This window comes from Aphis gossypii, chromosome 2 (assembly GCF_020184175.1).
Source record: "Aphis gossypii isolate Hap1 chromosome 2, ASM2018417v2, whole genome shotgun sequence".
NCBI classification, from domain to species: Eukaryota; Metazoa; Arthropoda; class Insecta; order Hemiptera; family Aphididae; genus Aphis; species Aphis gossypii.
In genome coordinates this window covers 7,049,517-7,064,304 of record NC_065531.1, presented here as the reverse complement: position 1 = coordinate 7,064,304, position 14,788 = coordinate 7,049,517, and the positions used below count along the sequence as shown (strand labels likewise).

The 14,788-nt window shown below is 24.3% G+C and overlaps 1 protein-coding gene across 1 annotated transcript; it reads right to left on the bottom strand.

The window, feature by feature from the left end:
• Window positions 1-6,632: 6,632 nt before the first annotated feature.
• On the bottom strand, window positions 6,633-14,576 carry LOC114125796 (inositol-tetrakisphosphate 1-kinase-like). The gene is made up of 9 exons (XM_027989571.2): window positions 13,817-14,576; window positions 10,517-10,541; window positions 9,785-9,874; window positions 9,580-9,724; window positions 8,307-8,399; window positions 8,204-8,247; window positions 7,957-8,119; window positions 7,645-7,881; window positions 6,633-7,588 (listed from the first exon to the last, which is right to left on the bottom strand). Exons 1-9 carry the CDS (start codon window positions 13,918-13,920, stop codon window positions 7,416-7,418), a joined length of 1,074 nt encoding a protein of 357 aa, XP_027845372.1. The 5' UTR covers window positions 13,921-14,576; the 3' UTR covers window positions 6,633-7,415.
• Between the last annotated feature and the right edge of the window lie 212 nt (window positions 14,577-14,788).

Below are 14,788 nucleotides of genomic sequence, written 5' to 3'. Positions count from 1 at the left end.
TTGTAATTTGTAATGCATGTAGAGAACTTAAAACGTTGCCAACTACACTCAATAAATTATTTAGTTATATAATTAGTTAATATGTAAAACGTAACTATATAATATTATTTATAATTAATTTAATAAAACGTGTTTTGTATCAACTTTTACAAAATCTTTAGTAAATAGTTTTTTATCCTATTTTTCTACTTGCTAGGTATAGGGTAGATTGTAAAAATGTCAGTTAGAAGAAAACAAATTCCGCCGTCTGGCGTCAACAAGGTCGCATTCCTCGTCTAGACTCTTGTGTAAAATATCAACTACTATTTATTTTATCTGCCCATATTCACAGAGAGTACAATTCAGATAATAATAACTAGCCTCTAAACCCTAATTTTTCGAAAACACCACAATTCAATTACCATAGTACTTAATGAAAGTAATAAATATCGTTTTTTAAATAAGTATAATGCAGGAATAAATGTTCTAAACTAAGTTTCCATACTCGTTATACAACTGAAATTTAAAAACATAATTAAACCATGACTAATAAGTAATAACAGTAATGACATAAAATAAGAAATATACAGCTAATAATATGGTTGTTTAATTTTTGTTTTCAAAGCTATATTTTTAAAAACTATACAGAACTTTCTACTTGGTATTTATTCACTTATAGATTTTAATATAAATATAAAATTAATTTAAATATAAAATAAATATATAGGTTTTACAATAAATTATGTAAGTTTTTTTTTAATTTATTTATTTTTATCATTATATTTTTTTTTGTGTGTTCGAAGACATATTTTATAGACTATAGTATATCTTTGATCTTCGACTTGCTGGATTCTGGAAACAAATTGAATCTAGTTAGAACTTTGAGCGGTCAGAAGAAAACGATACACAGTACTTTTTAAGCTAATCTATAGAAAATAAAATTTAAAAAAAATAAATAAATTTGAATTAATGTCCATAAATATTATTGTGTACACTATTTTATAATTGTAATTTAATCGTTATTGAGCGAAAACAGTCCACTAGCTCAAGTGTGTATAGTTCTGTTGTATTATAGGTGTTGAGTGGGTCCCTATTTTAGATTTTTATTATATCATTGTATACGAAAAACGATTATGAACAGAAACGGCTGTCAGACTATATTACTAAATATATTTCATATTTGCATGATATATTATTATGTTTTTTCGATATTATAGCTATAATAAAGTCATTTATTTTACTTTTAATATTACGGTAAGTTATAATAATTTTTCCGAAATAGGTACTACATTTATTACATTTTTTTTTATTTAAATATTATTATAATATTATATTTATATATTTTCATCATATTATATCAACTTATATAATTCAAAATGTAATAACATGTAAATGCCGTATAACCAAACAAAAATTCTGTTCAACGTTATAACTCACCATTTTTTTTTCTTTTTGAGTACACTTTATTCAAATTAAAGTATTAAACAAGAATAATAATAGTTTTAAGCAGCCTAACTTTATAAACGAAGTTTATCTGAATTTTCTACACACCTAAAACCAAAAGAATATACGTACCTACCTATATAGACTGTTTAGGAGTAAAGCCTAGTTAGATTTATTATTTATGCCAGGGGTGGCCAGCGAGAAGAAACTCTCGAGCCACCAAATGTATTAATAAATATGAAAGAGCCAAAATGTAAAAAGAAAAAAATGTCATATTATTATATAATACATAAATTCATATTAAAAAAATTTGTTTGTAAACATTTTACGATAAGATAAGAGCCATTAAAGTCTATGTGGCGCGAGACACGAGATCTTTCGCGGGGCGCGGTTTGGCCACCTCTGACATATGGGTACATTATAATATACATTACCTATAATATGTGAAGAGGTACAATATACAAATATAGTTATAAAAAATTGAATATTAAATACTTTAATAACATTATGAATAAATTTAATTTATCAAAAAGAAATAATGAATTTATAATAATAATTAATACTTTTACTTAATGTTTTTTTTTTTTAAATAAAAGCAAAATTATTTTTCCTGAAACAATATAATATTACCTATTATTAATTATTAGGTAGGTATTTGAAAAATTAGATCATAATTATTGACATTGTAAACATCCAACATTAAAATAATAATTAATTGATTTAAATTTTATTTTTGTGTTCTTACTTATTTTTTATTAATTTGTATAATCTAATTAGAATATTAATGCACGTAATTAAAATGCAAAGGCTATAATGCTATATAATATATATATATAGCTATAGTCACTGTCACGCACGTTACTATTAGAAATAGCCATTAGGTAAACAAAAATGTTGTAGATACAAATAAAAATAAATAATTTACTCTTAATACACACTCTTTTTAATCTATATACTAAAAATATGGCTATTAAGAAAAATCTACATTATTCATTAATTACGCCATTGATTATGAATACTAGTATTTAGGAACCCTGCAGAATTAAACACCATAAACATTTTGTAAAACCTCAGATTTTAAATAAAATATTAATTTATAATTATCTGTTGGAAAATGTAGTTAACCAACATAAGTATTTTTCTTATGCCTTATTATGTCTTTAAATATTTAATTTACAATTTAAGCAACGACTTTACAAACCTTCATGATTTTGACGAGTTTGAAAGAATAGTATTATAATACTACAAAACCTTGAAAAAATAATTGTGCTTGAGTGTTTTCGATATTTTGAATTTCTTTAAGAAAAACTTATGAAGAACCATTTTCAAACTTTCAGAAAAAATGTTTAAATCAATTTCTTGAAAAGTTTGTTACACCTATCCTTACTTACCATTAGTCACTACTTATATCTTGTTACGTAGACTATGAGTATTAGTTAGTTAATACTATTTAATGGAAATTAATACTTCTAGGTATTTAAAATGTTCACTTGCTCAAAAGAGTATGATCTAGCTTGAGTAAGGTCTGATTTGTTTTTTTATTGCACGTCTGGTCATAATTACTGGGTATACATATTTAGTTATTTGTTTTAATTTATGCTATAAAGCTCTTATTTTTACTGGAATAGATTAGACATTTTATGGTTATTATTATTTCGTTTTAGTTTTTCCTGGTATTTAAATTATAATGTCATCCAAATGTAGGCCAGCATGACAGTTTTTCCATTCTGTTTCTGTACCTCCAATTAATTTTTCTAGTGCGTCCCTTTGTTTTAGTCAGAAATTCATTTCAAACTATAGTGAAGGTAACTTTCAAGGGGAGTGAACATTATAAGTTGCAAATTTAAATTATTTTTAACTAGTTTTATGAGTATTCAAAAGTTTTTGAAAGCTAAGAAAATTAGTCTTTTTGCAAAAAAAACTAGGCTCTTGCGAAAAAACTATAGGCTCTTTGTGATGAGGTAGCCCGTCTTCGAACTACCTACCTAGTACTTACTTATTATTTTTCCAAACGGCTGACTGTTTTTGGCTTATTGCAAATAGACTAACAACAATTTGATCATTTAAAAACTACAATTATTATTTATTATATAGTACCTTCATGATTTTTTACTTGTGCCTACAAAAAAAAAAACAAAATAATTTTAATAAGTAAACTATATAAGCAGTAAACAACTATTATATTAATTTTATTTAGTGGTGTTATATAATATTATTGTACGGTTTTTATAACTAATAAATTAGTAAATTACTAATTTTATTTATTTAAAATGTTAATACAAATTACAAAACATCATTCTAAACAAATGGGTTGATGCCCTTGTCTGAAAAAATAATTTACTATAGCTTACCTAGCTCAAAATACCACTAAAAACAATACATAACAATAAATAAACATAAAATATGTATTTTTATATTTTATCTCTTGTTAATTAAAGTAGTAAATAATATACTTTAAAAATAAATAAATACAATTAATAATAAAATTAAAAATTAAAAATAATAATATTTTAAATACTTATCCAGTTTACATATTATAATTATTTTATTTTTTTATTTGTTCAAGTAATAAATTACAATAAAATAATTGGTGTATAATTATTTTAGTTTTTAAAAGACCTAATATTATAAGACATAAGTAACATTTTTCATAAAAATTCGTGCTACATATTTTTTCATGTACAGTGAGTTGATACAAAACGAAGCCTCCAACCCCCTAACCACTTCAATGTCATTATAATTTTTAATAAAATATCAACAATTTTTTCAATAGGTAATAATTCTTTTTTTTAATCAAATTTCACATTATTTTTTGGTAGCAACCTACCTAGTTCAATATTAAAAATAAAGAAAATATAAATCTGAAAATAACAGACACTATTAAGACGTATTAACAATATTATTCCTTATTCGTATGTGGAATATATTATATAAAATGTAATTAATATATTTGATTCTTCGTATAAACTGTCTTGCTTGACTTGTTTCCTGAAAAAAATAAACATTCATAAAAACATACAAAAAAAAAAGAAATCTTATTTATTAGTATTTACACACTTAAACACTTCTCAAATTCGTATTGCACACTTCCTATTTCGGACTACACATTTTATGTGAAAGTTCACTAAAAAATAAAGAGTGCTATATTTATCCAAATCTTGATCGTGCTTTATTTTATTATATATGTATTTATATTTTCCATTACGGCATTACCATATCTGGAATCCATAATTTTAAAAATGTCAAAATTTTGGATAGGTACATATTATATATTGTAGATTTTCTTAATCCAGGTTTTTTTTTTTTTTTTGTCACCTTATCGTATTGTTTGAGAGGTTTTTCATATTATATCTTTATAGAGTACATTTTCTTGTGTAGTTCTTGTAATATCTACAGTCTACACCCTACAATCTGCATCTTTTATGAATCTTGATTAAGTACCGGAATTTTGACAGTTTGTGTCAAACACTCAAACCAGTCAAACCAATGTGATTTATAGATTTCGGCATTCAATGACTTATACATATATACATTTTTCGTTTTCTTGGGCCTTTCGATTTTCTGTAATAAAACATTATTTTTCTTCCCGAGTTTAAGTACCTACCAATAGTTTTGTGTGAAACTCCATAATTGCGAAATTATGATATGCTAAGGTTTTTCGTACCTACATTGACATGTTAAAAACCTATGTTGTTTTTATTTCTTATTATAATTTTCATCAATTGATTTTTTTTTTTTAATTTTTGTAACACACTAAAGAAAATGTTTTAAGCAATTTTGTCGTCTCAACTTCAATTCTCAGAAAACTAAGTGATGAAATAGGCCTCTAACTTACACCAGCTGTATTATCTGTTTGGTTTTAACTTTTATACTTTTAAACAACATAGATTTATTTGAACTTTGTTGAAGTTTCAGTTTTTAACTTTAGTTAAACTTGAGTGTCAGTACACTCAGTAGGTATCTAGTTTTAATTATTAGATACCTAGTCATATTTTTTTCACATTGGTAATGACAAAAAGGAAATTAAATCTAAATGGATCTTTACGAGATACAATTACAAAGAAAACTCAGCGATGATTTTACAATTCATACATGAAACAAATGTGAGAGCTATGCCTATATGCCTATAATATATTCAGACAAAACTTATGAATAATCAAAATATAAAATTTGATATATAGCCCCCCCCCCAAGTCAAAAACTGAAATTTCACCTATGAGCTTAGGTTAAGTCAAACATATCTGTTACATGTAAGTTTTGTTTAGTTTTAATTGGTTTATGAGGAATCCAAAGGTTGTTGCTTACAAGTTATAACTCCAAGAGAAAATTATACTTGAGAACATTTCCCCACTATAAAATTATTTAAATTAAAACTAGGTATATCATTTATAAAATGTATATCAAAAACCAAAATATGAACATTAACTAGTTGAAATTTTTAACTCATGATTTAGCATTGTCAAAACTATAATTTTCAGTTTATTTTAACAGTAATCCACTAATTAAAGGACTTACAACTGAGTTGCAAATTGCAAGGATGATACACATTGCCCATTCAGAACCATCTTCTTCATTACTCATAACTTATAATTCATAATCAACACTATAGGTAGGTAACCAACCTACTATTTACTATCTTGACATTTTTCCATCACTTATTGTTTATATCATAATTTCTAAATTAAGTTTAATTGTAATTTTAATCATTGAGTTACGAGTTTGTCCTTTTTCTAATCTATTTATACTAATCTTCCAGATGGCATCACTGGTTTTAAGTATTGCAAAAGCTAAATTGTCCAAATCTACAAATAACATACACAATACATATTGTGTTTCACACTGTTATCCATAAATATAAAATGGTCATTTGTATAATATATTACATAGAAAAGCGTAGTAACTAAGAGTAGACCCCTTATTATTATTAATTATTCATATACTATTTTTTCTGACAAATATTACAAAAATCTTTTCAATAATGCAAAAATGATTCAAAGATGTGCATCACTTATTATCAAGAAATCTGATGTTATACTTTGAACAATATTAAACCATGGCTAATTGTCTAGTAGATGTGTGACCTTAAATTGATAAAATTGCCAAGTTAACTTTCTTAAGTGTAACCATTGTTATGTTACAAGCAATTTTTTACAGAATATAATATTGAATCCAAAAATATAGAAAAGGAAAATTAACTAATCTAAGAAATGTAAAACTCAGGCCTTTAACATTTTATTTGTGCAACAATACAGAAATAAACAATTAAGGGTAGTTATGAATAGTGAGTACACTATTAAGATTTTTACATTAAACATCATATTAAATATATATAATATATATACATGGGTATATATTTATTTAAATTCAATTTTTCAAATATAATTCGACAATGTCAAAAGTTAAATTTGGCACAAACATCATACTTATGTAAGTACCTAAAATTGCCTTAATTATTAATCATTATACAGTAAATTTAAATTTTAAACAATAATTAATTGACAGTTACGGATAAAAGTTGTTAACAGGTGATTTAATATATAATCAAAGTAAAATTGATAATATATTGCAATAACCAATATCAACAATTAATGAATAAAGGGAAAATTAATGATTAATGTAAAAACATCTTGCAAAAGTCAGCAAGCAATAATATTACTCATTGAGTAAACACATTTTATCAGCAAATTATTTGAAAAATATATTTCAACTGGAAAACATACTTAATTTGTATTTTTTTTTTTTTTTATTATAAATATATATGTATAAAAATATTTTTATCAATTATTTTTAATATGATTATCTTAAAATCTTGGTGTTCTGCAACATGAACAGTTCAGATTGTAAAACAATTATTTATAAAAAAAAAAACCTAATAGAAGTATTAACAATACATTTAACTTATCAAATAGATTAAAAAATCAGATTGACGAAATATAAAATGTATACACAAAAAATAAGTATACAAATTTTAGGCAAAGATTAATTGATCAGTTTTAATTATATTGATTAATTGAATTCAGTTTGGCGCGAGATTTTTTTTCATCACTAGAATCACTAGTATCAAATCCAGAGTCTTCAAAATATGCTTTAGAGCATACTGATTGAGCACGTCTTGATATTACACAGTCTATAAGTTTCCCAAAAAAGTCTGGAAATCCATCATAACCTATGGAAACAATATCATTAATTTTTATTCAAATTTTAATAAGTAAGAATATTTACCAGGATAAGCATTAATATCAATAATTGCATGCCGATTAGTATCATTTTCAACAACAATATCAACACCATATAGAGACATGTTTAGATAACTGCCGAGAGTTTTGACAATAGAATGCAATTTTATTGGATCTATGGAAGATCCTTTGGCACTTTCAGAAGGATCAAGTACACTAAGTTCGCTACTTGAATCTGATTTAGACACAGAGTGACTATCAAAAGTAATAGTATCTCGATCATCTATAAATAAATAATTAAATAAATAATAAATAATTTAAGTCAAAATAAGAGACTGGTTTGAAACAAATACTCTACCATTTGAAGCATAAAAATTTTTTAATGATGGTCTCTCAACCATTTGATAATGATCTCCAACCACATACAGCTTGTACAAAATTGCATTGTGATTAATGAATGATTGAGCGACACATGGAGGCTTACAATCAGCTACACCTCGTTCATTAAAAATTACAGACATCTAAAAAATAAGTTGTACACCTTTGTAATATAACTATAAATGTGTCCAAGATTAACTATTCTTATGTTCTATTTTATAGTTTACCTGATGACAGTAAGTTGTACCTTGAGCTACAAATGGCTTGCAAACTAAAATAAATCAATATATTAGTCTACATTTTCCAAACAATAATAATTAATAAACTTACTGAATGGAAACGTGACTCCAGCATTTTTTAGTTTTTTAATATTCTCTTTCACATTGGTTGACAGAATTTCCACAAATGTTGGTGTAAAAACATCTAACATATATAATAGACAAGTATAATTAAAATTTAGTAAAAAAAGTTTACTAAGTACTAAAAAAAATATATATATATATTTATACTGTTTTAAAATTGTTTAACCTAAAATAAATTGTTGAATTAGGCCTTGACTGGGAAACATTAGGTATTAATTATAATTATTGGTGTCACCAAGTCACGTTTTTAATTATTTTGATAAATATAATGATATAGTTGGTACAGATAACATTACAATGATAGTATTATAACTGTAATAAAACTATATGATTTTACTATAAAAAAGTAATTTACACGAGAACTTAGTCAAACAGAAAATAATTATTTAAATTAATTAAGGTTTTTACAAAAAAGATGTTCAACAGAACTATAGATAATTATAGTATAATTATTGTCAAAAAAAAAGATTTGCACCTAAACATAAAAATATAATGGCAATTAGCCAAATGGTTTTGGCAAAATTTTAAATCACCACTAATAAATCTACATATGAGACATTGGCTTGAAACATAATAACAGTAAATTGACAATTGTATAAGTGCCAACATGAAATAAAAATAAAAATGAATTTAATCATCTATGTTCAATTGGGCTATCCCTTATTGCAGAATTCATTCTTTAATTTCCATGCAACATGCAATAGACTGCATGTGATTTCCTATTTCATTTAAGTTAACTTAAATAAAAATAAATATATTAACATGTTGTTTTCGTAATGTATTTTACTAAATCAAGCAAAGGACTAAAAAGTTAAGGAACATTAAATTGCCCTTTTCCCAATGCAATCAGCATCACAACACAGTGTCAACTATGTCCTACACAAACATATGCTCAAGTGGCAAATGTAATTGTAATGGGAAATAATGAATGTGAAGAACACTTCACTAAAAAGCTATTTCCCAAACAAAACAAAATAATAGGTAGTATGAAACCTTCCATAAATATATATAAATATAATTATACTTTTAAATTGTATTAAGTACCACTTTAACTGTGTAAAGTGCTATACTTAAATATACCATGAGACAAACCTCTTAAAATGCCATTACTACTTATATTCTTTATATTTTTTACAATACCATATAAGCCCCAGGTCAAGGTCCTATTTAGTGTGAGAGAACCAAAATAATTTAGACAACTTAAAATACCTAGTTACAATAATAATTGTATATTGGTGTACCAATATTGTTCAAGGTGGTGTTCAACACGACATTATACGTTTTGTAGCGATCGAGCAAGGTACGAACACTATCTAATGGATCAATGATTAATACTTTTGGATGATTCTTAATATACTGTTCAATTCTATCTATGATTTGAATTGCCTAAAAATGAAATAAAATTATTTATAAAATATAAGAAATACAACATAAATATAGACATACCTTTTCATCGTTTCTGGCAATTATTTCAGTAAGTTTATGTAAAATTACTGCAAATGGCCCTTGATCTTCTAATGGTCTTTCAAGATCCAACTTTAAAACAAAATAATATACTCTGTGATTAAAATTGTAATATCTTTGATAATTTAAATGGTTATTGTTAGAAAATTTAAAAATGAAATAAATCATAAAAAATGATATTATTATTATTAAATATTTATTCACTCAAAAAGAAGTAAAAATGCATATTTATTGCTCCAAGCATAACATTAATTAAAATAATATAAATCACAAACAACTATTTAGAACCCAAGTATTTCATTTATGATTTAGCTATAAATTAGTTTAATTGAGTTTTAACATCTCAAAAAATAAAGGCCATTATCCATTTATATACAGTATACAATTATAAGGCTTTATCAAGCGACAAAATTCACTAAAACATAGAATTATAGAAAATAGTTTAAAACAAATCAAAACAAACTAAATGTTATCAATAATATTTTAGTTTCAACTAAACAAAATTCTAAACCCATTTAAACATTTAAATGAATAATATTATTAAAATAGTTATACTTATTACACACAAAAATTACATACATTACTATATAAATAAAAAAACTAGTTAATCAATTTATTTTTACAATAAAAAAACACCCCACTCTATAACAATTAAATATACATTTTTTTTTCTTAGAAAGCATATTAAGTTAAAATAATGATAAAATGTCTTACTTTCACTAATTCATATCCATGCTGCCTGCAAAAAAAAAAATTTTCTATTAATTGTCTTCATTATTATATTAGTAGTATTATAATATTTTTAGATACTAAATATATACATAAAATACCTAACATATTAAATTATATGCCATAATAATTAAATTTGAAAATGAATAACAAACATGAAGGAAATGTTGATTTGTTTAATGAAAAGAGGTTTTTAGTAAGTACGGACAAATTAAAATTATAAAAAATAAAATCATATACATAATAAAGTTTTGATTGTATTTAAAATTATTTTAAAAAATATACTTGAAAATATATAATATATACTTACAAAAAAATATTTTAAACAAATAATTACTTAATAAAATATACTTTTTTTTGAACGGTTAGATTAAGAACCTAATATTTAAATATTTATTTATTAATGTAAAATAATTTTGATGCTAAAATTCTTTAAAAATAAAATATATTATCTAATAACTAAACTATATTTTGTTACTTTAAAAAAATTATAAAAATATGATACCTATGAAATATTGCAATTCAATCAATTAACTAATAATTGGCTTATTTTTTTTTTAATTAAACACAAATAATTAACTATAAAATCAAATCATGTATAATAATTTATTCTTATTTGAAGCATTAAATGGCATAGGTCAGAAATAAATATGCCTGTATAAAAGTAGATTATTTTTGTTTCAGTAAATTTTATTTGCATTATTTATAATAGGTAACTATTAAAATATTAATTTTTAAATTTAAATTATTAAAATCTATCTGATTTTTTTATCATCAAATATAAACTAATCAGTAAGTACTTTAATATGTTTATGTTTATTTAAAGGTACATCAATTACTAAAATGTATTACACTGTTGTTTTTATTAAAACATTGATTGATGAATAAACTAACAATTTATCAAAAAAATATTAAAACACTCTAGGTATAACACATTTTTTTTATTTCTACTTATAAAAAATACATGAATACGTTTTAATATTATTATAAAAATGTAGAATATAATTTTTTTCATAATAGTTTATAAATGATAAAATAAAAATATTTTTGAGCAATTTTTATTTACATTAGGAGAGAGGTATACCAATGAAAAATTATTATGTTCTTACAAATTTCTAGGTTTACTATTTCACAAAATTAATTTTAATTTTATTAAACTTGCATCAATTTATTAGTAGGCTGTTAACACTAAGCATTATAAATTGTCTACTGTTTTTTTTTTTTTAATCACTTTCATTTTTTTGATACTTTAATTCCATGAAAGACTGAATTATTAAGACTTTGTATATTTTTATGAAAGAGCTTATTATTATCTATTTTACAACAAAACAGATTTATTATTCTGCATAGTATGAATTCATAATATTGTCACAAAGTAAGATAATATATTTTTTATAACTTCTAAAAAATGAATTGTTAATAATAAAATAAATTTAATAACCATAAACAAAGTTAATTTAAAACTATGTATACATCATAGATCTATAAACTGATTATTGACTTCTACAGTGGTGTCAAACTTAATATTTATATCAGGACACGGCCTAATAATTTTTTTTTAATATGGGACTGTGGCCAAAAGCTTTTAGATATAGTATGAAACTTACACCAGAATAAACTTGATACTTAATTAAAATTAAAAAATATATTAATATTTTTATTAATAATATTGTTTGGACAATATTTATACTTCTTCATGAATAACATAAATCAAATTAGATGTAATAAACAATTACACACTGTATTATTAATGTGTCGTTTGAAAATTGAATATAAAACAAATATCACATTCAAATTTTTTTTGTTACACAAAGTAAAATGTAGACTTGTAGCCACATAAGTGGTTAAGTACCGTTTTTTTTTAGTTTGGCCTGAATTCATTTTTAGAAGTTTGGCATAACTGGTATATTGTCTATGCTATACAGACTATTTGTACATTAAAACTGAGATAAACAGTTCATAAAACACAAGATAAACAAATCATATAAACTAATAAAATTTAAATAGCACTATTATCTGACTAATCTATTGTGCCTAATTCAATTGATAAAAATAAATTTGGTTCTATATTCCGTCCAGTGAAAGAATACCTATACTGTGACCAATGAAAATCATTTATCCTGTTCATCCCCATGCAATCTCAATGTGTAAAATTGGCATGTTTTCTTATTGGAAAGAGTATAGTTTATAATCATTAAAAATATTTTATATATTAATTTCAGAGCATTTAGTCAAATGTCATTTATGTACAACATAAAATGTAAAATGTATCTTTATATTTTTTTTTAAATATTTTTCAAGACAGATAAAAATTATGTTTTAATTGTTTATTTTTCTATTCAATTATTTGATACTTTTTCTACATAGACATTTAGAAAGTACATCTGAATATTTATATATTGAATCATTTTATACGTTAATATAGGGGACAGAAAAAAAGTCCCCAAAAATGTTTTGTTACTTTTTAATTATAATTTATTTTTGTAACGTTTAGGTATATCATAATTCATAACATATCATATAGAGTGATTAGGTACATTTTTTATTTAAAATATTTAAATTTGTACTTTTTTTCCTACCATCGTTAATAAGTAGATTTACCTATAAAAAGATATAATTATAATAAAAGCTAAAGAATATAATTATTAATTATGATAAAATGATTTCTATTTATTTAAGTTATCTTATTTTAGTTTATATATTTAGGTATGTAAATTTAATTTTGTAATATTATAACTAATTATAATGTTTTTAAAACTACCATAGATATTATATAATAAATGTGTTTGATGGTAAGTGATTAAAAAATTTAACTACCTCGAACCTACAAGAATATTTGTTGAATACTTGTTTTATCTACGATTATCCTCCTGATAATGACTGCACATGTCAATAAACATATTATTTTTAAGTAAAAATTAATATAATTAAGTATAGGTATTGAAACTATTATTTATTTTAAGCCATTTTTGAAAATAGTTCTTATTATGATTCTTCCAATTTTATTTTATCAATTAGTAAGCACTAATACAATAAGTTTGCTTCTTGTTATGCATATTACATAAGCATCAAAATAAATTTTAATACAGTTTACCAACTAACAATTTAAATAAAAATTAAATTCAATCTTATAAGAATAAAAAGAAATGTATAGGTACCTCTATCAAGAAGCAACAATAGCTGTTCTCAGATTTTCCAGCACAGAAACATTTCCCTAATTTGAGCCTGATACAGGATCACATACAAAAATCTACTTAATAACTACTTAAAAACTTCTCATCTAACCTGCACACTTTTCCAAATTCGATCCAATTGAGTTTCTGGCTCTTTCTGTCGGACATCCAGTATCCGATGACCATCGACGACGGGGCTTTGTCGTTTTCGTCCATCGCGGCCACTAGTCTACTAGACTATGTCTAGATTGACACGGTGATATCGTCTTCCTCAATTAACAACACACTGCAAGTCGCGTGCGCTCAATTCACATGTCCACATACAAATGTGGCAGTGTTGCACACTCATTCGTCATCTTGGACCGAATACGAATTATTATTTTCAATTATTTTACCAGAAAAATACGCGCTGAGAAACAACTGCATTAAGATTCGAAGGCCGTTTACCGCCCATCACCGTGTGTCGTATGCGGTATGCGTTGTTAATCGTTACCTGATAGCTTGCTTATTTGCCGTTCGCACAGTAGTTGTATATTGTGATGGTTTCACTTTTTTTCTTCTCAATCTTATCACGATTATACATAAAGTACGATAATAAATTATATATATACATATGTGATGATATATGATACCATAATGATACAATGTGTGCAAATTTAAAGCCAATACCTATCTTACATAATAACAAAATAATATGAAAAACTAGATGGTATATATTATATAAATAAATGTAATATTTTGATGATACTCCGGTAGCCCGGTAGCACGGAGTGATAACAACTAAATGAATCACCACGAATCGTGCAATCGCAGATCACGTTTGTGACAGTGTGTGTGCGCCCACGCGTTTCGCCGCAACCGTGTACCTACAACCTACGACAGTTTCAAGTTTCAACTACGATTCGTCATGTATTATAGACGTACCGATCTATTGAATAAATATATCGAGTTCAAGAGAAATATCAAATGTAGATATACAAATCAACAAATAATAATATGATAAAAATTAATATTTTTAAACTTATTCCATTGAGAAATGTATTTATAATTAATTCGTCCGTTGCAATACCACTGCATAACTCAA